General features: G+C 39.6%; 1 protein-coding gene across 1 annotated transcript; it reads right to left on the bottom strand.

The window, feature by feature from the left end:
- Positions 1–5,000: 5,000 nt before the first annotated feature.
- alkal2b (ALK and LTK ligand 2b) lies at positions 5,001–21,049 on the bottom strand. Its single transcript, XM_067583106.1, has 6 exons — positions 20,386–21,049; positions 19,152–19,402; positions 12,204–12,257; positions 11,343–11,423; positions 9,791–9,876; positions 5,001–5,735 (listed from the first exon to the last, which is right to left on the bottom strand). The coding sequence occupies exons 2-5, from the start codon at positions 19,390–19,392 to the stop codon at positions 9,812–9,814; spliced, it is 441 nt and encodes a 146-aa protein (XP_067439207.1). The 5' UTR covers positions 19,393–19,402; positions 20,386–21,049; the 3' UTR covers positions 5,001–5,735; positions 9,791–9,811.
- Between the last annotated feature and the right edge of the window lie 6,154 nt (positions 21,050–27,203).

A 27,203-nucleotide genomic window follows, 5' to 3' on the forward strand; every position in this document is an offset into this window, starting at 1 on the left:
TTTAATAGCCAGTATGAACAGTTGCTCATATGGACACCTGGCTGCTGGTTTAAGACACACCTGGGAAGTCTTATCGCAATAATTATCCAATAATAATCTAATGAAATAATAAACATTATCTGGACTTTGGCCCCTGTGCATCGTGAGCACTTGTACTTTTGGTACTTAAAACATATTCTTATGTTAATACTTTTATTAGGTACATTTTTGTATGCAGGACTTTCACTTATAACAGAATACTTCTACACTGCGGTGTTACTACTTTCCCTTTAGTAAAAGATCTGAGTACTTCTTCCAAATCTGGAATTTTATATGAAGCTATGTGACAAACAGGTTAATATGTGACACTAAAACACTAACATAAGGTAACATTAGCCAACTTGATAATTGATACATCAATTGATAATGGAACTCATATGTAGAGAGGGAATCACACAATTTAATATGTTAAATTGCTGTTTCTGTAAAATGTTGTCTGTAAATTTTCATCAAAAATGAATCACTTTTATAATAATTTAAAATTGTTTGATTGAAACACATCAAAATTCTCCTCATTTGTTTATAGGGTTTGTAAAATATGCAAAATTTTGATTATATGGTTTTGTGTGAATAAAGGGAACTTCCATCAAACTGTCTCAGATTACATAAAGGTTCAATTTGCCACTTTTATCACAATTAAACTGATAATGATTCTTTATTCCTGCAAATTTCAACTAAAACAAAGTTTAAAAATAGACATGAAGACAAGAAGAGAAAAGCTGATGAGGAGCTGATAAAATAAGAAACACGCTGAAAAGAAAATAGGTTAAAGGAAAAAAAAAATCTGCCCTCTCTGCAGTCATGTGGACTGTTGGAAGTCAGGATTTATTCCTCTGATATCATGTGAAAGCAGACTGGTTTGATTCCCAAACCTCTGCTGAACTCTGTCACACAGAAACACATTCATCACCAAGAGATCAGCTGTTTATGTCTGTGGAGATACGAGCCGCGAACAGTATTGACATTTTAATCTTTGAATCCTGGGATGGAGACGGAAAGTAAAAAGGATCAAAATAGCTATAGTTGGAATATTTCATCTCGATTTCACAAATGATCTCAGGATGCTGTGATATAGAAGAGAGGGAATGATATCTTGAGAAAATGACCATAATAACAAAGTGAATAAGCTGTTATCACAAGATAACTCATTTGTTTTTTATAGATAGCGGACTTATGACAACCTATGATCTTATGAGGTAAAATAATGCAACCACAGCTGCTCTGGGCCTCCATAAATAACATGATGAAATGCTGTTTTCACAAATAAGTTGAAGTCTGTTGGTACATTTTATTCTTTCAACATGCTATTCTGTTTGTATTGTATGAAATATTCTATAGAGCTGCAAAGAAATCTATATGAATATTACTGATCATAGAAACTCAGTGCTCTCCTGCATAATGTTACAAATCATGTGTTATCTGTTATTTTAGCAGGCAGCTCTAAATACTACAATTCCCATGAGCCTCAGCTGCTGTTGCTAGGGAGAAGAAGCCAGTCAGTAGTGAATTTGAAAATACCTTCTTTGTTGCAGCTGTAAACAAAATGTGGCGCCAAAGTTGCTGAATTCACTCAAAAGTGGCTCAGGAATTAAAATTACTGCTTGACCTTTGACCTCTGTAAAACCTTCGTAAAACTTGAGTGGCAATGCTGAAGTATGTTAAAGTGCCGCCGAAAGCCGCTAGCTGCTCCAACTGACTCCCATTCAAAAAGCCTCAACTTTTCTCCAGAAATAACGAGTCATTATGGTCTCAATCAATTAATTAATTGATTAATTAATTAATGTCTTCTTTCCTACACAAATGATCATCTCACAGTCCCTCAGATTCATCTTGTAACTCTTATAAAGTCCTGAAGCAGTGGTGGAAAGTAACATTAAGTACATTTACTCAAGTACTGCACTTAAGTACAGTTTAAGGTACTTGTACTTTACTTGAGTATTTCCATGTGATGCTACTTTATACTTTATATAGGGAAATATTGTACTTTCTACTCCACTACATTTATTTGAAAGCTTTAGTTACTTTCCCATTAATCTCCCATTAATCATCTCATGACCCCTCAGATTTATCTGCTGACCCTTTGGAGGGGCCCGATCCCTAGGTTGGGAACCACTGGACTAAACTAGCTAACTGTATGACGTCACACCTCGCTGCGTCCGTCTTTATACACAGTCTGAGGTAAAACTGTAGACAAAGAAGAAACTGAAGCTGATTCAACTCGACACATTATGTGTTTGAGTTTGCAGTCCGACCAGCTCTGCTGCAGTTTTGGCAACAACTCTCACACACACATACACACACACACACACCTTTTTTACAGTTTGCCTAATTACTATAAATGGCTGTAAGCGATATTTTGGGCTCATCGAGCCAAAGACAGACAGACAGACAGATCATTACCTAGAGTTAGTTAAAAGAAAATCCCTGTAGACGTTATTCTTTTCTACAGAAATTATCACCAAACAATCAATAAAAGACTGTTTTTAGACTTTTTCAGCTTAAATTTGCTCCTAATCTTTAAAACGCAGGATTTAATGTCACCTAAAACACCACATGTTTTAAGGCTGCACTCTTCAATCAAATAATGTATCTCAAAGAATACAAGAAGAATCATATTGTACACATTTTCTCAACATATCTTCATATCAGTTAAACATTAAAAAAAAAAGTTCTGTGGATTTGAAGAGTTAATCAGCAGAGAGGAAACGTTCACTTTAAACCTGAAACTGTGCAGCGGCAGCCAAAGTCAACAGAGCTGCTATGTGGTTCACCCTGTCAGAGACAAACAGACGCTGCACTGTGAGCTTCTGTCTGAGATCACATCCAGGGTCTCTGACTCTGCTCTGTATCTAACCAGACATCAGATGCACAAAGCTGTCTTCTTTTTGACCAATTGGCAGTGAATTCTGGGTTAATTCAAACTAAAACACGGTTCCAACATTTGACATTTTCCAGGACATTTCTCTGATATTTTTTCCTAAAGACTCGACCCAGAACCTCAGGAATTACCTCCACACTGGATGATTCTGCACCTCAGATTTAAATTCAGCGCCATCGCAGGAAGTAGAGCGTCCTCTATGTAATGAAGTGGACAGAGGTGGAAAGTATCTAAGTACATTTACTCAAGTACTGTATTTAAATACTTTACTTGAGTATTTCCATGTGATGCTACTTTATACTTCCACTCCGCTACATTTCAGAGGGAAATATTGTACTTTCTACTCCACTACATTTATTTGAAAGCTTTAGTTACTTTCCCATTAATCTCCCATTAATCATCTCACGACCCCTCAGATTTATCTGCTGACCCTTTGGAGGGGCCCGACCCCTAGGTTGGGAACCACTGGACTAAACTAGCTAACTGTATATAAAGTAGTGTAAACTAGCTCCGCCTCCAGCAGCTACAACAGTAACATGCTGCTCTAACACTGATGCTTCACTATTAATAATCTAATGATGTCATATATAATAATATATCAGTCAGAGGGACCAAACCACTACTTTTACTGCAATACTTTAACTACATCAAGCTCATAATACTTATGTACTTTTACTGCAATACTTTAACTACATCAAGCTCATAATACTTATGTACTTTTACTGCAATACTTTAACTACATCAAGCTCATAATACTTATGTACTTTAACTGTAGTAGGATTTTTCATGCAGAACTTTTACTTGTAATGGAGTATTTTCACACTGCTGTATTAGTACTTTTACTGCAGTAAAGGATCTGAGTACGTCTTCCTCTGCTGGGTGTGGAGGTTGAGCGTTTGTTTACCTTTTCGAGGTTGGCAGAAAACGTTTGCTCATTATTACTGATAGAAATGATGGATGAAACTATGACGATAAGTTGTGATAAACTGGAATTATCCACAAACAGAGCTGGACTGTTGGGCAAAAATCAACACTGGGTACCTGTGATGTCAGACTGTTGTTATTTTGATGAATCAAAAACTTCCATCATATCATCAGAATTGCCTTTAAGTTTGCAGTTTGTCTGGTGAACCAAGAGATCTGGAAAATGAAGAAGATGAACAAACAAAAATAAAAAATCTTGATTAGGAAAAAATCTGTATCAAACTGGTGTCTTTATTCCTTTTTCAGTATGTACATATTGCACACGGGGCGGCAGCTTAAACAATATAAATATACTAGAATATTATTATAATTATCACTGTTGTTATTATACATCATGTAACATTAAACACATTCAGCATCTCAGATTTTTTCTGTCCTGCAAAAGGCAACAAAGTCCAATCAGAGTTTGTCCATTTATTTCCTCCGACAGCTTCAAATGGCACGTAAAACATTGTTTAGGCGTCCATATTCCAAAACAAGACAAAAAAAATTAAAGAAACACTGTTGTCCTGCGAGACGAGAAGAAGATATTCGGTCCCAGGAAAGAGAAAGATGAAACCTGCGTTACTTTCCAAAGGAAAAATCAGCGATCCATCTTGTTTCAGCTTGTCGTTTTCCAGAAAATAAATCCTGCAGCTCCACTAGAAACCAGTGGAATTACCTCACAATCATCAGAGGAAGGCTCATTCAAAAGAAGAAAGCAGAAATCCATTTTTTCATCAGTCTGAACGTGAGAACGCGAAGATAAGTTTTCCTTCAGATGAGTAGAGTCCAGTAGAAAACAGCAGGTGAGGTGAGTCCTGTTGTGTAGACCGGATTCATAGGCAGAGGAGAGAAAAGTAGAGTTTGAGAGGAGAGTAGAGTCCAGTAGAAGAGAGGTGAGATCAGATGGAGAAATCAGAAAGGCAGAAGAAAGAATAAATAATGTTTTCCTTAAGTTAAAATGAGTAAAAGATGAATCAAATAAAAATGATTCAAACTGTAAAAAGTTGTAAAAGAGCTATTTGAATCAAGTAAAGTTGAATGAAGTCCAACTGAGAGAAGTCAAATCTAGAAGACCTGAGTCGAGTACTTCTTCATCCTGTTTTTCCAAGTGAACTTTAAATGCACCGTGTTGTGTTCAGGCGTCAGATCTTGGCTCAGGCTGCAGCTTTGGAGCTTCGATGGATGGATTTGCACAAATTTTAAACTTGAGGTTAATAATCAGATCTGCGTCATATTTCTGCTGCTTGCACACAACAAGTGTATAAAACAAAGACTTTCATAGGAATGTTTCTAAAGCTTGTACTGTTTTTTATCCTGTTTCACGTGTTCGTTTTATGTTTATGGTTTAAATCTCTGTGATTTTGTTTGTTAGCTAAAAGTGTGTCACATGTAGGTTGTTTCATGACAGAATAAAACCAAACTAAAGCAAATGAAATTAAACGTGATGACAACTTATGGAAACAGAAGTTGATTTCATGTAACGGGAAAGTTGTGTTTGACACTAACGAATCTCTTATCAAACCTTTTATTTCTCCTTTTTTTATGTTCAAAGATCAATAGAAAACATTTAGGTAGCAGCTTCGTGTTTATCTGAGCTTCTCTCTCTGGTTTAAGTGACAGACAGATAAGAATAGAATAGAATAGAATAGAATAGAGTAGAATAGAATAGAGCGCATTCTGATCGCTGGTTGTTGATCGTCGTTAGTTGAGCTCATTGGCTGCAGGCGATGACAGCAACGCCTTGGAAGAGTTTCTATTGGCCGCAGAACTTCTGCTGCTCGTCAGTGGATGAGCCTTGTTAGGATGCCCCGCCCTCCTGGTTGTCTTGGCAACACTCTCTGTCCGGAGGCTGTTGAATGAAAAGAGACAGAATAGCTCAATCAAACATACTGAACCATTCCTTTAAGAGGAGGTTAAAACTTAAAACGAAACCGAGCTGCCGAGCCTTCAGTGGGTTAAAATACAACATAAACATTCCAACAGTTCTCGCTCAGAGTGTGGAGGAGTGTTTGCTGCTCTGAAAAATATCCCTGACAGATTTTTAATGTACGGCAGATTTAAATTGGGAGCTGTGTAGGAACATCAGTGCTGCTGGAACACAGCAGCTGAATTTAAGAGCAGCTGCAGCGAGCCACGGTGAGGGAACTGTAGTAAAGTCAATTTTTCACGCTCTGCTCCCTGGTTTACTCATGACCTGTGGAAAATAAAAACAGCTGGACGTGTCCTGGAATGACGCTTTAGACGCTCCGGGCTCGCTGTCCATAAATTGGCCTTTCGTGAACATCAAAGGAGTTACTCAACATCCCTCAGAGATGCTTGGTCACAGTTTTACTCCAACCAAATCAATAACAGTCCTGGCAACCCTGAGCATCTTTTGTCCACCATAAAACATCTCTTGAAGCCACAATCATGTTCCCCTATTGAGGCTACAGAAGAGCGATGTAACAGTTTCATTGACTTTTTCAGAGCCGAGGTCAACAAAATCCACTCTCTGATGTTGAGCTCTTCCTCTCTGCCTCCTCCTGTCATCGAGGACTCGAGGAAATCCTCAGAAAGATGAAACCCTGAACTTGTGCACTGGACTTCATTCCCACAGCTCTGCTAAAATCATACATCCTCATTCTTAGCCCTCCTGATCACCCAAACTGTCACCCTCTCTATTCAAAGTGGTAGTTTCCCATCTGCCATCAAGATTGCAGTCATCTGGCTCCTACTCAAGAAGCCCACCCTGGACCCAGAAGTTCTTGCCAGCTCCAACCCCCCTTTCCTGTCTAAGGTGTTGGAGAAGGTGGTTGCTTCTGATCTTCAGGACCACCTTAAACAGAACAACAAGTCAGGTTTTCGTTCAGCACACAGCACCGAAACAGCTCTGCTCAGGTTTATGAATGACCTGCTGATGGCACCTGATGCAGGTTCCCCTTCTCTCCTGATTCTCCTTGACCTGAGCGCTGCATTTGACATTGTGTCACACTATCCTTTCATGAGCCTCCACACCAGCAGTGGGCTGTCAGATTCTATACTTAAGTTGTTTCAGTCCTACCTTTCTGGTAGGACTGAGTATGTCTCACTGGAAGGATTGCTACCTGTCACCTGTGGTGTTCCGCAAGGATCGGTCCTTGGCCCCATCCTGTTTACCCTCTACTTCCTGTTTAACCCTGTTAACCCTCTACATCCTGTTTACCCTCTACATCCTGTTTACCCTCTACATCCTGTTTACCCCCTACATTCTGTTTACCCTCTATGTCCTGTTTACCCTTTACATCCTATTTCCCCTCTACATGCTGGTTTCCCTCTACGTCCCGTTTACACTCTACATCCTGTTTACCCTCTACATCCCGTTTACACTCTACATCCTGTTTACCCTCTATATGCCCCCCCCCCCCCCTTGGATGTGTCATCAGTAGACATGGGATGTCTTTTCATTGCTATGCTGATGATACCCAGCTGTACATCAAAACTGCCCCAAGCCCTTCTGCAGCCATGCCACACCTCAGCACCTGTCTTAAGGAGATAAAGGCCTGGATGAGCACACATTTCCTCCAGTTAAACAGCAGAAAAACTGAAGCTCTCCTTATTGGCACTCCACACCACATTCAGTCATCCCCCATACATCATCTCACCTTTGTTGGCCAGGACATCCCCCTTTCCTCCTCAGTCACTAATCCGGGTGTTAGGACTTTTGATGACCATATAAGACATCTATGCAAAAGCTCTTTCTACCAGATGCAGAGAAACTTATCCATGCTTTTATCTCCTCAAGACTGGACTACTGCGATGTGCTCTTCACAGGGATCTCTGGTGGGAGCATCCAGACGCTCCAGACATTCACAGCAGCGCTGCCAGGATCCTGATGAGAGTGCAAAAATATGAACTTGCTCCCTGTTTCCTTCAGGATTGACTATAAAGTCCTGTTACTCTCATAGAAATCCATCAACGGCCATGAACTGATCACACCACAAACCTCCACCCGCACTCTCAGATCTGCCAGCAGCTTGCTCCTCTGGGCCCCCAGTATTAAGCTCAGCACCATGGGGCCCTCACAGGGGCGCCGGGTAATATAGGCCAAATAGTACAAATGAAATGTATTATCATCATCATCATCATCATCATCATCAATTGTTACAACTTGAAGAAGAACAACACAGAAGAGGGGAGGTTAAAGGCCACAGTTTAGTCTTATATTTCCATACAGTCAGGGGATTCACAAAAGAGAGCTTAAACTAAGACATCAAAGAAGCAGAAGCTGTGATATTCTGACTTTTAGTCCAAAAACATTGGATACTACATTTCCCATAATGCAGCTCTACTCTAAAAGTCTTTGAGGATGCAGTACAGGTTCTACAGACTGCAGGTTCTGTGAGTTCTGCTGACTATGGTTTTTAAAAGAAACACAGGTTGTACAAGCTCTTGAATCCTACAAAGTCTAAAGGTCCTCAGACTTAGAGTCTGTATGTTCTAAATGTTCCATTCTACGTTCTACAGACTCTACAGACTCTGCTCTACATGCTCCACTGACCCTAGGCTCTAAAGACTTTACAAATATAGAAGTACTACAGTCTCTATGTTCTATTAACTGTGTTCTAGTCTAAGAATTATTCAGAGTCTACAAGTTCCAAAGACTTAGAGCTCATGGGTTTGCCTGGTTCTACAGGTCATATTCTTTTTAGCATACAGGTCAAACAGACCCTGGGTTCTACAAGTTCTATATGTTATAGAGACTCTGGTTCTACTGACTACAGGCTGTATGTAGGCTGCATCAGCTGCTATGTAGGCTGCTCAAGATTCTAGGTGTTTTATAGACTTGAGGCTCTACATATTCAACAGACGCTCTATTGGTTTGTCCGACTTAACACTCCACACATTCTACAGTCTATGCTCTCCAGGTTCTATGTCCTATGGATTCTATAGACTCTACAAACTCTAGAGCTTCTCTGCCCTACAGGTTCAAATTGTTCTACAGACTCTGTGTTCTCCTGGTTCTCCTGGTTCCTCAGGCCTTGACCACACGTATATGAATATTTTTCTAAACAGATATTTTCCCCTCCTGTTGAAAAAAAAGAAAAGCTGTCCACGTGACCTTCGTTTTAAGAAATATCTCCGTACACACAAGAACGCAAAAACGATGAAAACGATCAAACAAGCATGCCGGGCCAGTAGGTGGCAATAAAGTCTACATCAACAACACATCAAATACCAGAGAAGAACATTCTCAGCATGCGTAGTGAGCATATTTTCCTTTGGCGGTAGTTGTTGTTTCAGACACATGCTCATTACACAAAGCAACAATGGGCATGTGCCTAAAATGCAGTTTGCATGTGGATGAGAGGCCAAAACATAGGGGAAAATGTAATAGTGCGGACAAGACCTTTGTCTCTGTGGTTCTGTCTGGTCGGTTCTCTCTGTCGGGGTCATTTTGTGGTAACCTCTGTCTGAACTCGTCTTTAAAACCAGAGTTTTTCGGGTTCTAGTTATAAATTTTTGATGGAACAATCGTCACATTGTGTTTCGGCTGTTCTTGCTCTTCTTCTTTGGTTTCCTTTGAGATGGCTTCTCGCTGCCAGTGGCGCCTTGCGCTCTGGATGATATCAGATATCGATGTTAATGTTCCGTTTTAGGGAAACATGTAGAACGGTTCCTCTGCAGTGTGACTGGCAGCACACAGAAACACAAACAACAAATATTTTGACATTTTTCTCAAAGAATCCTTTTAAGGACGGAAAAACCCCAAACTTTCTATCATCAGACTTTTAGGCCTCAAGCTGCGTTCATTAACATGTTTTACCTGTTCTGACCTTTGTACTTTATAAAGCTTTATGAAGAATATCTGATTACAGTCCACAACAGTTCCTGGAAATGACTGCACTTTGTTCAAGACGTATATTTCATCTGTATATATAAACTTACCGTTTGTCTGTCTTGGTCTGTTTATCTCTCTATACAGCGAGGGCTGTTGGCCAATCGAGTCAGCAGACGAGCACATCGTTTATAATCTGCGGAAAGAACAAACGAGTTTATCAGAGATGAAACAACACTTTATTCAAAATCTGATCGATTCATAACTGCAGACCCAATGTGTTATTAGAAAGTGAGAAACGAGACCCTTTACTGATGTCAATACGTCCTTAATTAAGGGTTTTCAAGTTATAAGGTTCTAATAAGACATTAGAAAAAGCTCGTTAATCACCTGCAATGATAAAAGTTAATAAAACATTAAAAAGGTTCTTAAACTCTGCGTTGTAAATGTTAATAAGTTGATTTTGGTGCAGATTCATAACCTAGCAACACAAAAGTTATTCTTATTAATAATGTATATATTATTATATATATTTTTACACTGTTGTATTGTTACTTTTCTTAATTAAAGGGTCTGAATACTTCGTCCACGACTGATTTTATTCTTATTTTCTAGGTTTTTTAAAGGATTTCTACTGCCATAGTTATAGAGGCTTTTAAGTTGATTTGTTGACCTCGTTAACAAACAGTTGCAGTTATTTCCACATCCAGCAGTTACGGAGCAACATTATCATTCATGTGGAGTCGTGTTTCTGTCCACCTGGTGAATGTGAGTCCAATATTCACTCTCTCTTAGCTCTGTTTTTACTCTCCACCAACTCCTGAGGGAAATATCTGGCTCTTTAGCTGCTAAATGCTCCACTATGTTCACCAGCTAGTCTACAGCTAACTGTGTCTGTTAGCAGGTAGTGTACAGCTGCTTTTTATAGCTTTTTCTCTGAAAACGACGCTATGAGACGCTGAGATTGAACCAGAACAGTAAAGTTGCAGCCTGACAGATAAACAATCAGCTGAAACTCACTATAAAGCTCCGTAAAGCCGAGAGGAGCTGCAGAGTCGCTGATAATTCACTGTAGGTTCATCACTATGAGCCACGACCAACACATTACACACTGACACATCATAAATGTTCAAGAAAATACAAATTTTATTTAAATATTTAAAAAGAGGACAATTCAGCGTTTCTTCAGCTGCAGAGATGTTGATACAAATATCAGATCTAGTGAGATTAAAGTCTCCTAAAATCGAGCAAAGTTCCAAGTACATGAGTTAACTAAACTATTTTTTATTTTGTAAACAACAACAGGACATGTTTGAACCTTCTTGCTGCTACATTCATGTTAACTGAAACAATCCTGCATGAACAGGCCACAACACACACACACACACATACACTTTACCATATGTTATCTGTGTGATCGTGTCAGAACAGCAGCAGCTCTTATGATCTTAAATCATGCATGTAGCTCAGTGTTTATCTTGGAGAGACAGTGTGTGTGTGTGTGTGTATATTTACGTACGTGTGTGTTAAAACAAGTCTTATCCTGTTTTTGATCTCAAACAAACTCTTGCAGCAACACGACATGATAACATAGATGGGAATCGAACCGGCAACCTGATTGTGTGTGTGTGTGTGTGTGTGTGTGTGTGTGCATGTACTCACAGGCAGGTATTGTGCAGTCCCTGGTGTTGTGGTACAGTCTGTTGAAATGTTTCCTGCACTTTGGGTTGAAGGAAAGAGGACCTAAAGACAGAATGAAAACACACTTTTAAGGTTATTGTCAGATAACCGCACGGCTGAAAAGTTAGCGGTTACATACTGCAGATGCATAAAACTGTGTGTACGCACAAAACCGGACAAATCTAAAAGGCCCTCTGTTTGTCAGCTTTATAAATCTGTGTGTACGCTTTGTTCTGTTTTTATAATCTCATTCATTGTAGTTCCAGGTGCCTTATCTCCACTCCCACAATAATCCATTAATCAATAAATACACACCCTCAACCAGATGTTTTCATATCAATTTATACTGGTTATTTCCTACATTTTTCTTCTTGTCAACAAATCTTTTGTATTGTGTGTGTATCTAAAGCCTGATATATCATATTTGGTCACTTAAGTTTGTTTAAACTCTTCATAATGAAGGAACGTGTCACCCAGTGCAGCGGTGTGACTCACTGACGTGTTTTTAATAGCTTCTGGACAACAATGAAGGTCTGTGGCACAATTTTTATCTAATATGCTACAACAAATACCAGCATATAAAGATACCTATGAGTCATATGGGTCTCTAGTTTTGTAATTTCCCTGAAGAAAGTTCAATAGGTTGAGATGCTGTTGATAGCCAGTAAAAAAGCTGTTAAAAGGACTTCTTGATAAAGAAGTGGCTGATTGTTGTTGAAGAAATCTTAATGGAAAAAACTGACACGTATCTTGAAACTGCTGTTATTTAGAATAATGCACATGTTTATGTTTGATAAATGCACTGCATATCCTTCATATACGTCACCGATCAGGTGTTCGTACCTGTCAGGTGTCTGATGAACTTCTCCTTGTGTCGTGGATCTCTGGGTTGACCCTCTGAAAGAAACACAGAAAACCTCCGATGAGAAAATTGCACATGGAAGTGGTGAATCTGAAAGAAGTTGATACTGGTTTGTTTTCCAGACGTTGAAAAGAAAAATAGTTGAATGATGTTTGTAATAAGACAAAATTAAGTGAGAATGATGTGAAATTGAAAGATGAGCTGTGATGCTTCATCTTACTGTTACATTTAGAAACAGGATGTTATGTTAGTGATGAAGAACAGAATTAAATGCATTTTACTTGTTTTGTCCTTTGTGTTACAACTAGAACTTATTGAGGAAATTATGAAAACACTTTTGCTCTATATGAGTATTTGGAAAATGTCTGATTAATAAGAAAATCTGTTTTGTATTTGTAGCTTTAGTGTGTTTAGCAGAGTGTTGTTTATTTATTTTCCATTCATTTAACCTCTTAAACTCTTGATTTTCACAATGAATGTTCTGTTTTAAAAACACCTTTCACCAACATTTCGGGGGAAATTCACAAATTAAACCAATTTTCCAATTGAGTATTTTTGGAAATTCTCTACTAGAATTTTAAAGTTCTGTTTCGATGACTTTGAACCATAATGACTGATCCAGCAGGATTTGGAGTATTTTTACATTGCTGTATTGATAACTTTACTTAAGTAAAGGATCTGAATACTTCTTCCACCACTCTGTATATATAATAATAAAACTCTTAACCTCTTTCAGCGACTCTCTGTGTGAATTAAAGGGCTGTTTGTGCTCATGTGGGAACAATCCAGAAGCTTCACTTTCACAACCAGAAATATTTTCACGTTCAGATGACGGATTTTTAAAAAAAAAAAAGCAATGTATGAGAAATAAAACTCCTGAAGGTCAAACTCGTAACATAGGAGGAACAAGGGGGAAGATGATGATGATGATGATGATGATGATAATGCAGAGTTTGTACAACAGTGCTGTTGTTTTAAAACACAGCAGCTTTCTCAGCCTGCAGGAGTTTGAAAACTGTTCTTAAATCAGACCGAAGGCGACGTAAAGAAGGTCAAAGACGCCATACAAGCCACAATGACTTCAACCATTTACACGAACAAGCTCTTTTGCTTGTTCATAAATCCTTAAATAACCTGCGACCGTCATTTAGATGTTCTTCATGTTTCCCACAAGAAATCTGCTGAGGCTATTCCCTGTTTTTCCCTTGAAGACTCTTCTTTTTGTCTTTGAATTTGAATGTTATCCAACCTTTATATTTGCAATTTACAGTATATCATTTTCTCCCAATTGCATTGTTTTATTGTATTTCTATCAAACATTTTGTTTATTGGTAATTTCATTTTTGTTTTTGGGCCTAACATCGTTTTTTAATCATGTTTTTTGAAGCACTTTGAGCTTCATCTTTGCATAAAAGGTTCTGTACAAATAAAGTTATTATTATTAAAGATGGAGAGCAAGACTTTTACATATCGATGAACGTCTGTTACATTCAAGCCAAACGAGTTCACACAACGCTGATCAATCCGATCACCGATAGATAAAACTCTCTGTATTTCACGGTATACAGAGTTTTTAATCCGGTGTCTGTGGCGACTTTCCCGCGCTGGCGCACCGTAGTGATGGGTTTTATGTCAACAAGCAATGATTGGTTTGCGACTGTCAACCAGGTCGGACTGTCCTCGGTGCGCACCAATGGCGTTGCATCACCAGGGCGGGGACCGGCTCACGTTAAAACCATCAGGGTTCTGCAGTGACGATGTCGACAGTGTTTGTGTAATTACTCTCACCGCTGGAAGGATGAGACAAAAGTTTGGCACTGCAGGTTTAATATAAGACGTATGTGTGAATGTGTTTTGGTTGTTGTAACAATTCCTACTCTCTATACTGACCCTGAATGCGACTACACTGTAAGAAATTAGGGACAAAATCCACAGCCCTCTTCAAAAGTTCAACTGAAGCTAAAATGAGTTTACAGCAACCTCAGTCAGATCAATCCAGTCGATATCTTCCAAAGTTACCGTCTGTTTAGAACCAAATATCCTCTGAATAACTAATCTCGCTTCGTGGCACAGATACATCTGCTTAATCAGATACAGTGACAACAGGTGTGCATCATCAGGTGCAATAAGTAGTGAGTCACTAGGATCTGTTGAGGTAAGAGGGTAAACCTGTTCTGTAGTAAAATGACTTTCTGTATAATTAAGTTCACTCATGGTTGTGCTGTGTGATCATAGATAAATAATGATTGTCAGCAGGAACAGAGAAATCCTTTAATTATGATGTTCCATTTGCGTTGAAAACTTTGTGTCAGCCCAGTTCACTCTGTGGTAACCTGAGCAGGTAAAAGGCCAGTCACAAGGCTCTTCAGTCCTTCAGTTTACAGACGACATATTCTGCACATTTCCAGCTTTATATATTTATATTCTGGGGCTCTACTGGAATATCTTTGCATGATTTCCAGTTAAAAACTCCTTATTTATCTTCTACTGGTCCTTTATGCAGCCCCTCAGTTCAGCCTCTGTCTGAAACAGGCCGTTTTAGCTCCTGTCTCTTTAAGGCCCCCCTCCCGATGAGCCCACTCTGTTCTGATTGGTCAGCTTCAGGAAGCTTCCTCCGGCTCCGGAGGCTACGTAAACGAACTATAGTTGCAGGATTTCACTTCTTTTTCTCCTTCTTTACTCCAAATGTGAACTTCTCCCACATACATGTTGGAGCTGAATCAGATCTGAAATATGAGAGTAAACAACTTGAACAACACATGGAAACACCTTAGCAACCACCTTAGCAACCAAGGCTACAGAACAGACAGATGAGCTGACATCAGCTCGTCAGCAAGGTAGAAAAAAGCTGTAGGTTGAAGCCCTGACTTTTGACTTGCAGGCAACATTTATACATATGTTCACCTCAAGTTTTGGAATTTTGACCACGTTTAACATCCGACATCAGAACAGGATATAAATAACAGAAAACCACAAAAAAGCGGAATATTTCCCCTTGAATAAACAGCTTTTTTTGCACATACTCCTGCCTGCTGACCTGCTTCCTCAACATCTCCTTTAAAGTCTTCTGCCCTTCATGTGGAGCAATATGACAACACTAACTGCAGACCAAAGTACACTTAAAATATTCAACGTTCAGCAGTGAAACAGTTAAATATCCACTCTGACATGTGACTGAAACCCGTCATATCAGCGACCATCAGGACCTCAGACAGTTCTGACATCGCTGGTGGTCTCAGGTTCAGTACCTTGGACAGCAAACCTTTCAATTCCATCACAACTCAACATGATGTTCGTTTACATTAAATGAAGCTTTGGTGAGTCGAGGCAAACAGGAAGACAAAATAAACCTCCTGCCCAGCAGAGTTTCTTTGTTAATGTGATCCAGAAGTCTGCTGGAAAATAAAATTACAAAGAGGGAAAAGAAGAAAAAGAAGAATGTGCACTGTGAGATTTCTTCTGATTACCTCTGCAGAGTGAAAGTCAGCTGCCACATGTAAGTCACTTTTATTTATGTCTCCCCAAACTCACAGATTCGCCTCAGACGGCTTTAAAATCTGTCCGTCTTAAGAACATATTTACTGAAGAAATACAAGGAATGTTTCAGTATCATCGTGCATAAACAAAACCAATTTGGGGTATTTGTAAATTGTATATTTTTACATAAAGAGTACTCTAATACATTTCTTTTTAATATTTTCTCATTTATAACAAGTAAAACTAATTTAAAGGTTTAGTTTAAAGGCCTTTTTTGTTCAAACGAAACACACAATGTTTGAATTCTGTCACCAAATCTACTAAATGTTTTGAGTTTACTGAAGCACTCCAGATTCAAAACCTGCTCAGGATCAGTGTGAAGTCTGGATTTGGGACACATTTTTAGTCTGGTTTATATGTATTTGGATTGTGCCTTTAAGTTTCTAATGTTTTAATATGCTATTTTATATTATGCAACAGATTTAACCTCTGCTGGATCAATCATTGACTCTATTCTAGTATAGAACCCAAAGACACGTTTGTGGAATCGGAAAATTGGTGTAATTTGTGACTTTCACTCAAAATGATGGTGAAAGGTGCATAAAACAGAATATTGATTGTCAGGATTTTAAGAGGTTAAGAAAGTCTGCACAATCTGAAATCTCAGCTTATTTTGGCTCTTTTTTCTCAACATGCTCCAAATACTGTGTGAAGTTATTAGCAGGATGAAGTCTTCCACTTGTGTTCTAGACACAACCAAGCTGTTTAAATCCTGTTTCCAAAGCCTCTCCCAAGTAAAAAGTACAAAAAACTCCTCTCTTAATGTAGGCGTCTTCCTCACAGCTTTAAAGACTTCAATGGTAAAACCTCTCCTCAAGAAATCCAATCTAGATTACTCAGAGCTAAACAATGACAGACTCATTTCTATTCTACCTTTCCTTGGTAAACTTTTAGAGAAAACGGTTTTTAATCAACTACTTGTTTATCTAACCAACAACAGCATTACAGACAAGCTCCAATCTGGTTTTCGAGCCAACCACAGCGCAGATATAGCACTACTAAAAGTTGTAAATGACCTGAGAATTATTGTGGATGCAAACAGTGTGACTGTCCTTCTTCTCTTAGACCTCAATGCAGCATTCGTCACAATCAACCACGAAATTTTAATGAACAGACTTGAGGAATGGATGGGTCCCTCTGACTGGTAGACTGTTATGTATCAGAGACTCATGGTATTGAATATGGTGTTCCTCAAGGAAGCATTCTCGGCCCAATTTGGTTTTCATTATATATGCTCCCACTTGGAAACATTATTACCCATCACCACGTCAATTATCATCTTTATGCTGATGACACACAATTGTACATCTCTGTATCATCAAATGACCCCAATGCACTTCATGCTCTCCTGTCTCACTGACATTAATGAATGGATGGGTAAAAACCTTATTAAATTAAATGAGGAAAAAGTTATTTTAATAGGACACAAAGCAGCAAGAGAAAAACTGCAATCAATGCTTGGTGGTCTTAGCAAACAGATTAAAACACACATCACAAAAACACCCTTTTTTCATCACAGAAATATTGCCAAAGTCAGAGATTTTTTAACTCAGAGAGATGCTGAAATGTTCATTCAGGCTTTTATGACTAGCTGTTTAGACTATTGTAATTCCCTTTTACTGAATTACCTAAAAAGTCTATAAGAAAACGACAACTCGTTCAGAGTCTTAACTAAAACAGATCACCCCATTGCTTAAGACACTGCTCTGGCTACCCGTATCTGTCAGAACTGATTTTAAAGTTCTTTTACTGGTTTATAAAACTTTGAATAACCTCACTCCTCTATACATTTTCTTTCATTTTATTTTCCGGCCAGATCACTAAGGTCTTTTAAATGTTCCTCATGTGCCCCATAAAAGTACCACTGAGGCTGCCTTCTGTTTTTATGGAAGACGCTGCCTCTGGATGTTAGAATGGAAAGATCTCTCTCTGTTTTTGTGAAATTAAAGACCCATCTTTTAAATCTGGCTTTCACTTTTACTTTGGAGTAATGCTAAAGCTTTCATTTTTAAATTTTATTCATTGGTTTTATATCATTTTATCCCTGGTGTTTATTTTATTGAGTTTTATTCTATTTTATTCTATTTTCAAAACATTATTATTGTACTGCTGTAATTTTAAGTCTTGCAAAAATGTATTTATTTTTGACTGTTTCTGCATTTATTTATTTATTTTTGTTTGTCTGTGTTGTGTTGTGAAGCACTTTGGGCTGTATATTTGTATGAAAGGTGCTATATAAATAAAGTTGAGTTGAGTTGTGAAGTTTTCATTGTGAAGTATTAGAATATAATATTTCCATCACATTTTCATATTGTTATACCTCTACACTGAGAAAGGACTACTGTGGTACTGCATTTCATAAGGAAAGACGAAAGGAAGTTGCACGATTAACGTCTTAAACTCTTGATCTTGAAAACCATAAATGTCACCAATAAAGAGTTTAAGAGGTTAATGCAGCAACTGCAACATGGTCTCTGTTGTCATTTATTAAGAAATGCAGTAACACGGTAACACTTTCTCATTGTAGAGGCCAGAATAACATGACTTTCCACCATTCGTCTTATGTTCAGGGTTTAAAAATAAGAAAAATAAGATGGAAATATAATATTCTAAAACCCAAAACTACAGTTTGTTGAGGAAAAAGATTTCAGACTGTGCAGACTTTCTTAACCTCCTTGATTTGAATAATAAATGTTGTGTTTTATGCACTTTTCACTGACTGAAAATCACAAATTCCACCAATTTTCCAATTTGACAAAAGTATCTCTGGAAACTTTGGGTTCTACTAGAATTCAAAGTTAAGTTTCAGTGAGTTTGAGCAAACAAAGAACAGCAGAGTTTAAGAGGCTATAAACACTTAAAAAACACTAAACATGAATGAGCTTACTTATCGACTCAGTTATTTGTTCAGGATGTATTAAATATGATTTAATGTGAGCAGAACTCCAGATTTTTTGTTGCTAAATGAAGGTCATGACATGTTTAAAATCATACATAAATCTCCTAAACTATCCAACGTCTCTGAGGGTGAAAGCTGCTCTGCTGGTTTGGCATCAGCCGGCTGCACTAATGGAGCGGACTGTAAATGCACTGAAGTGGACTTCATCATCTCTCTGATCTAAACAACAAAAAGTTCCCAGGAGTTCAGAAACAGGCTGAAAGGGACACAGAGTTGCATCATTTCTTCTTCTTTCTCTTCTGCACCAAACACACCGATCATGAATTCATGTGTTCATTCATTCGTAATGTTGACTCATGAATTACTCTATAGATAAAAGACTGACCGCAGACCACAATGTGATAAAGATACCTCACTCTTTACAAGCTTTTATCAGACCGCACTGAGTGTAGTATTTTTAGTATTTGTGGTATTTAGTATTTGCAGTACTGACCCAGTCCGTGGCTGGACCTGCTCTTTCTCTCCGGGGCTTTAACTCCGTGCCCGGTGAGCCCCGCCGCCGTCTCGGCTCTCGCCTTAGAGTACCGGCCGACCAGCTCCAGGACGCTGCGACCGTCCAGACGCCCGTCCGCCCGGGTGCTGGAACTCCGGAGCAGGGCGGCCGCCGTGCAGCGACCCGCGGCCAGCAGCAGGACGAGCAGCGCAGACAGGACCGGGAGCCGCGGGACCAGCATCCCTGCAGACCTGCAGAGACACGTGACCAAAGTTCTTATATCTGACATTTTCGTCATCAAGACGATTGATTGATTGATTGATTGATTGATTGATTTGAAATTGAATGAACTGGACATTTAACTCGTCTCTTTCTGAGGGATAAACGTTCACTCTTCACCTTGGAAACAACAAATTATCTCACCACAAGGTGTGTTGAGTAGCCGGAGCTCACGAGCATATCACATGGTCTTCTCTACTCAAGAGGCTGCTAAATGGACCTTGAGGTGACATTATTTGCTGTCTCCAAACATGAACGAGAAGTCCTCTAAGTGTTCAACAAAAGAAAGATGCACTTCCATAAAAACCGGGGAAACACCATCTGCTGGGGAAACACCATCGTGTGTTTTGATCAAAAGCTCCAGTGTGAGATGAGTTTTTTTCTTTCACATTTTAGCAACTGAATGCATTTCTGTTTTAGAAACTGAACCGAAATAAACTCAATTTGACAAAGATTTAATTGTTTTTGCTCCAAAACTTAAACAAAAAGCTTTTTAAAAAATCTGTTTCTTGTGTTAATAATAAAATAATTCATAAAAGAGACTTTTTCTTTCAAAGGCGGTCATATTTTGTCTATAATTAGCAACAAATTACACAGTTTTTAGAAAAGGAACTTATTGGAAAAGATTTGGAGATTACAGACAACTCAAAGATTCCTTTTTGTGTTTCCTGCAGGATTTTTTTTTTTTTTTTTATCTCAGAGATGGTATGCATGCAAACAACAGATAACAACATGTAACGTGTCTGGTTTACATTTCTTCATCTACTAACACTTTGAGAACAAAAACAGTTGATTTAACTTTAAATTCAAAGCAAAATCGTTTAAAGTTGCAGTTTGGATTAAAATTCATTTTGTCAGAACTTGTTGGTAAAATAATCGAAGTTTCCATGAAGTTCTATAAGCGTAATAAACTTTTTTTCTCTGTAAACAAACTGCCACTGAAAGTCAAAGTTACCTCTCTCTCTCCTCTCTGCGGCTCTTTGCGCGGCTCAGTGCGCCTCAGCTCCCCGGCGCACGGCTCACTAATCCCGGGTTCTCCCTCCCGGCACGTCCCGGCGGGGTGACTCCCCCAGGTGTTTGATTTCCGCTTTTTAAAAATGCTTTTGTGTCTTTTTTTCTGTGTCTTATTATCCCGGGTTACTCTGGGTCCGAGCCGCGTGCCGAGCGCCGGGGCCCGGTGGCATCTTAGACCGGCGCGGGTCGGCAGTGGAGCGCGTGGAGCGGAGGAAGCACTTTCATCATCATCATCAGCCGGTTTGTCCCGCAGCAGCCGATACAGAGCCGGACAGAGTCATGTCACAGAGGAGTGCGGGGCTGTCCTGACAGATGGAGACAAGCTGGAGCTCCGGGACGTTAATCTTTAATCACTTCTATCGATCAGGTTGATCAGGTCTGCCTGCGCCGCGCGCTCCTTCTCCTCTTCCTTCCTCTGTGGAAATAATCCTCCTTCTCTTCTCTGCACACGCACAACTCAATACAGGAAATACAGGAGGAGGAGGAGGAGGAGGAGAAGGAGGGAGGTGCGCGCGTGCACGCGCAAGTGGATTCCTGACGTGCACGCACGCACACACATACACACACAAACACTACAACTGAGAGTTTGACAGATCAGTGTTGCTCTCAGCGGTGCACCACTCCCTCTTAGTGGATAGACATAAAACTTATTTTTACCACCTCTGTCTCCTCTTCTTCTCTTCTCTTCATAATTCTGGATTTGTAGGTTGCAGATTACATAGAACTTGTCTGCAATCACTTTTCTTGAGCCACAACAACAAATAAAATAAAACAAGATAAATACTGTAAAATATAATAAATAAATGGATCTTCTTGCTGTGAGCCAACAGTGCTCACCACTGATTGCACCACAGTGACTCTGGAGGTGCACATCTACCCCTGGTTCCTGAGGAGGTTTCAAGCATTGTTTAGGGGGTCTTTTATTTTTCTTACAATATTTTTGATGTATTTTATGACTTAATCAGATAAGGATAGTGCAGACATGGCAGGAAGTGTTGCAGTTCACAGTCTGTATCTTAACTGCTAAACCACAGGAGCACCTGAGGTTTCAGTGGACTTTGAGGAGACTGATGAGGGCGGTAGAACTCCTGTAGGAGATTTCAGAGGTTATTTGGGGTTTGAGACTCTTCAGAAAGACTCAGGGGTCTGAGAGGGCCTCATAGGAAAGTTAAAGTTATCTTTGAGAGGAAACTGTCTATAAATGCTGTTCCATATCTGCCTGGATAAACCAACTTGACAAAGCAGGTAACTGCCCAGTAGCCCCCAAAACCCCGGGTTTACTCCACATCATCTGGCTCTGCATAATCTGATTAATCTGCCTGAATGACTAATGCCCAGTGGCACTCACCTCTGTAGTGATGAAGTGCTTTGAACGGCTGGTCAAGGATTAAATCTGGTCCCCACTACCCTGCACACTGGATCCACTACAGTTTCCCTTCCATCCCAACCAATCAATGGAAGACGCCATAGCACACATCCTCCACACCACCCTATCTCACCTGGACAAGAAAGGGAGCTATGTGAGATTACTGTTCATTGACTACAGTTCAGCGTTTAACACCTTAGTTTCATCCAGGCTCGTCACAAAGCTCAAGGACCTGGGATTAAACACCTCACTGTGCATGTGGATCCTTACCTTCCTGACAGGCAGACCCCAGGTGGTGATGGTAGGTGGACACAGCTCTTGTACCCTCATCCTTAACACAACCCTCTAAGGAGTCAGATGTTCAGTTTTTTCCTGGTAAATAAATAGGCCTGTTTGTCGCTAGTGAAAATTAGCATTAGCTCTAGCATTATCACAGTTAACCATAGACTGTAAATGCACCGTGCTAACCAAGATAGCAGCTAGCAGCTAGTGTTAGGGTCTGCTCCATCCATAAGGTCACTTCTGGCTCCAAAACTCCAAGATGATGACAGTCAAAATGCAAACTTGAGGCTTCAAAATGGGAGTCCACAAACCAATGAGTAACGTCAAAGTGGTGACGTCCATTATTTTTTACAGTCTATGGTCAGGACAACAATTTACTCCTGAACATCAGCAATGCTAAGGAGCTGACAGTGGACTTTGGGAAGAAGCAGGGATGGGACTATGCCCCCCTTAATATCAACATTGGAGAGGGTGGACAGCTTCAAGTACATTGGTGTCCACATCACCCAGGGCCTAAACTGGGCACTGCATACTGACTCAGTGGTGAGAAAGGGAAGGCAGAGACTGTTTCACCTCAGATGATTAAGGAAATTCCGGGTATCCTCTCAAATACTGAGGAATTTCTACTCCTGCAGCACCAAGAGTGTCCTGACCGGGAACATCACTGCCTGGTACGGAAACAGCACCGTGCAGGACTGCAAGGCCCTGTAAAGAGTGGGTCATTCAGCTGAACATACAATAGGCAGAGCTATACCCTGTCTAAAGATATTTACACCAGGCACTGCAAGAATAAGTCTAGGAGAATCATTGAAGATCCCAACCACCCGGATAACAGCCTCTTATCTCTGCTGTGGTTGGGAAGAAGGTACAGATACAGCAGGCCAGCACTGAGAGGCTCAGGAGGAGCTTCTACCCTCAGGCAACTAGGATCTAGAATAGTAGACTAGAATAATTACTTATTTAATCTTTTTTTACTGCACAATTTGAAGGAACTGATGAGACTGCATTTCTTTGTGATTGTGCCTAAAAATGACTGCATGTGACAAATAAAATTGATTGATGTGAACTCTGACAGGTCCATCATCTTGTGGTCCTGGTCTTGAAGGCAGTCTCTGTTTGAAGACTTTCATAGTTTATATTGAGCTCAATTGTTGTAAAGTTGTGTTCTATCAAAAACTGAACACAGAAAACTGAGGTACAGTTCGTATTATTCCATCACAAGAGTACTGTAACGCTGCAACCAACTATTATTTTCATTGATAATCTATTGATTACTTACTGTAAAACATGTAAAAAAAAAAATGTCCAACCAACAGTCAGAAACACAAAGATGTTGAGTTTACTATCATGGAAAATTGTACAACTAGCAAATATTACTTTCTGTCAATCGATCAATCAACTAATCATGTCACCTCTAGAGTAGGAGGTTAATCGAGCTGTGTATGAAGTCTGTGTTTTGAGCCCCGATCAGGTGCAGAGGTCTGTTTTTTGGACTCAGCACCTGGACAAGAAAAGATAAGCATGTGTTTTGCACACTGGTAGCATTAAACACAGTAACATGACTCTAAAACACAGCAGTAACATTTATTAAATTAACAGTAAAATACTTGACAGAGTTAAAAACACAGATAGAGACAACATAGTACAACAACAACTGAACAGTGAGTGACTGGGAGCCAACACACAACTCTCTTCCTGTTGATGTGAACGGCGGTCTGTACTCAGAGTTCCACCCTTATTTGTTCATCTGCTCTATCAGATACCAAATCACTCAGCTGCTCTGTGTGTGTGTGTGTGTATGTGTGTGCGTGTTGGATTGTATATGTAAACACATGTTCACATTAGTACATGTATATTGAGTATGTGAGAACTGCGATTTATCAGGAATTATCAGGAATGTATGCGGGGACTTTGCCAGGTTATACGTGTGTGTAGTACATGTACAGTACATATACATATATATACTGTATGTGTGTGTGTGAGAGAGAGAATATTCATGTTTTTTAAACCTGTATTTATTCAGGGTTTAAGGAGAGGTTTGCAGAGGAATGATGGCCTGTATCTCACATTGGAGGCTGTTTATTCATGCAGGTCACTGCAATGCCGACAATGTTTTCTCACAGCCATTAACTCCAATTTGTACACATTCAGGCCTGTACCACAGTACTGTAGCATTTACTGCATGCCCTGTCCTGGAACGTCTCCAACAACTGCTAGACTGCTAGAACGTCTCCCAAGAGTACATTAATGTCCTCAAGAACCCTTTTTTAACCTCATCAGCCCCCGGGGTCTCGTAAGGGACCCCTGGATCCCCCTCCAGCAGCCCTAAACATTAGGAGAGCCACCAGAACCTCCTCAATGATCCACTTTAAGGCCACATGGAGCCTGAAAAAAGGCACTGAATTGAGTGAAGTCTCAAGGAACCTACACATGAGCCAGTGAGTTCACTGAGGAGTCTCCATCAACACCTCTGGAACAACAGTCAGGTGTCCATATGAGCAGTGAAAGAGGTTTTCCTCGCTGTAATCATTCCTCCTGTTCATACTGGATATTAAAAGATCTCCTTCAAATGTGCTTTCAGTATAAGTGATGGAAGCCAAAATCCACAGTATGTCCACACAGTCATTTTGTGCAAAAATGCATTCAAAAGTTGATGTGAAGCCTATATTCAGCTTCAGCAGTCTGAGTTAGTCATATCAAGTGGATATCTGACACATTTACAGTCTTTTTAGCATCAAATTCCCTCTTTGTGTTTCCTCGGACAGTGTTTCCCTGTTGAGCTGCAGGTGGAAGTATAGTAACAAAAAGAGGGACTTTGGCACTAAAAAGACTGTAACGTTGAAAGATATTTACTTGATTTGACTCATTTGGACGCCGAAGCTTCATATTAGCTTCAGATAAACTTTTAAATACATTTTTGTACAGAAGGAGGACTGTGGATTTTGTCCTCCATCACTTCCATTGTAAGGTCATTATGAAGGGATCTTCATAATGACCTCAGTATGAACAGGAGGAATGATTACAGCAAGAAAAACATATTTCACTGTTCATTTGGGCTCCTGATTGTTGTTTTAAGACTTGAAAAACTGTGAGCTTTAAGGCCACCTCTTTTCACACCTGAACACACCTGGCCAATCACGGTGTAAAATGAGCATGGATCATCTGTTGCGGAAAGTTACAGAAATTGTTGGACACAAAAAAAAAAACAAACCCTCCTCCTGATTCTACCCTAAAATGATCTGACATGCACTAAATAGAGAATGACAGAAGGATAGAAAGAAGGAACATTTGTGAACATGATAAACTAAATAAAACACACATCTGTCATGTTCGCTGTGGCACTGTTTCACGGCGATGAGAGATGTAAGAAAAACTAAACACACACTGACTGAGAGCGTTCCGTTCTGCCAGGTTTACCGAGTGTTATCATTCCACAAACACACACACACACACACACCTGCTGTCAGCAAACTGTTACCACGGTGACAGAAAAATGCACACACACACACACACACACACACAGCATTTACCTGAATTCTTAGCAGCACATGTGATTAACTGAAAAGCCAAAAACAACACCAGGTGTGTGGAATGTGAAATGTGTGATCTCTTTCTCTTTTTCCAATCTTTGTTTCATTTCTTTTGACCTTTGACCAAAAAAAAAAACAAAAAACAGTGGTTCCCAACATTTTTGGCCTGTGACCCTTTAAAATAAAGCAAAGTCTACCTGGGACCCGTGTCACTTGTTTCACTGTCTACCAGTTAAGTCACTGATATTTCAAGGTTACATCCTCAATTGTCTTGTTTCGTCTGACTAACAGTCCAAACCCTGAAGATATTTAGTTTATCATCATATTGACAAAGAGAAGCAATAAATCATCACATTTGTGAAGCTGAAACCAGCTTATTTTGTACATTTTTGATTAAAAAATGACTAAAACCATTACTCTATTATCAAGATAGTTGCTGATTAATCTGTCGATCAACTAAGTGTTTAATAGACTAAGCTTGCAGCTCTAGAGAGAGGACTTATTGTTTTATTTTAATAACTTTTAGAGGCTTGATGAGGTAAAATACAGAAATGCACAAGAAGTAAAGCAAAATATGTTTTTTTCTGTATCCTATCCAGTCCTATCATCTTGCAACAACTTTGATTAATCCAGTGATCTCTTGTGGGGTCACTGGATGACCTAAAATAATACCCTCCTCTGTGACCTTGATGCACTGTTGGTCATCACCGACTGTCACTTTTACAAACTAACCCCGAAAAATAAAAGAGTAGAGAAGAAACCGAATCACACAGCAAGCCGCTTCAGAAAAACAGAATAAGAGAGAAAGAAAAAGAAAAACAGAACTGCTGATGTTTTTGGCTCAACAGTCAGACAATTAAAACCTCTGAGACTTCCTAATGGCACAGAGAAAACACAGGGGTCAAAGGTCAGATGGAGTCGTGGTAAACTATGTGTTCATGGAGACTCTGGAGACGTCTGAAAACACTGACTCTAAACATTTACAGCTCTCTAAATCTGTCTAATCTCTCTTAATTAAACTCTGTCTGCATGTGTTTTCTGTCTTCTTATTCTGCTGTATTCTACTCCTTTCTACTCTACTCTCAGATGTGAAGCATCAAACTAACCGCCATGCAGCTGCTTGGTTTCTTCGCCCGGCAGCCACACGTGTCCTGGTTTTTAGACCTTGGCCAGTCTGACAAATAAAAAGCTTCAGAAATAAAAAGTCTTGTGTCTTGTTTCTTGGCGTTTGGAGGCAAAAACATAATAATAATCAATAATAACCAATTCACATTCTGTTATTCCTCCAGGACAGACACGCTGCTGCATCATGCTGACAATGCGGATATTTGTCTGACTTCTTCATCTGCCCTTTTACACCCGAAAACACACACAAACACACACAAACACAGCTCCCGGTGGTTTGAGGAACAAGCTGTTTGTTTGTTCTCTCGGGTATCTCAGAACACTGTGATGAAGCTTTTTATGGGAGTTCATTAAAGACAAAGCTACTGAGAAAACGCAAGACAAATCAAAGCGATCAATTTGTCAGTGCAGGCACAAAAAAAACAACATAGAAAACAGTTTAGAGAATAGGTCAGA

The sequence above is a fragment of the Thunnus thynnus genome, chromosome 24 (genome assembly GCF_963924715.1).
Source record: "Thunnus thynnus chromosome 24, fThuThy2.1, whole genome shotgun sequence".
Lineage (NCBI taxonomy): Eukaryota > Metazoa > Chordata > Actinopteri > Scombriformes > Scombridae > Thunnus > Thunnus thynnus.

Bases quoted from the DNA above. Each gene is read 5' to 3' on its own strand.
- alkal2b (XM_067583106.1), bottom strand. From the start codon at position 19,392: ATGCTGGTCCCGCGGCTCCCGGTCCTGTCTGCGCTGCTCGTCCTGCTG. The intron at 11,424-12,203 runs GTACGAACACCT...TTCTGTCTTTAG, and splicing joins GTTCATCAGACACCTGACAG to GTCCTCTTTCCTTCAACCCA. The intron at 9,877-11,342 runs GTGAGTACATGC...TTCTTTCCGCAG, and splicing joins GGACTGCACAATACCTGCCT to ATTATAAACGATGTGCTCGT.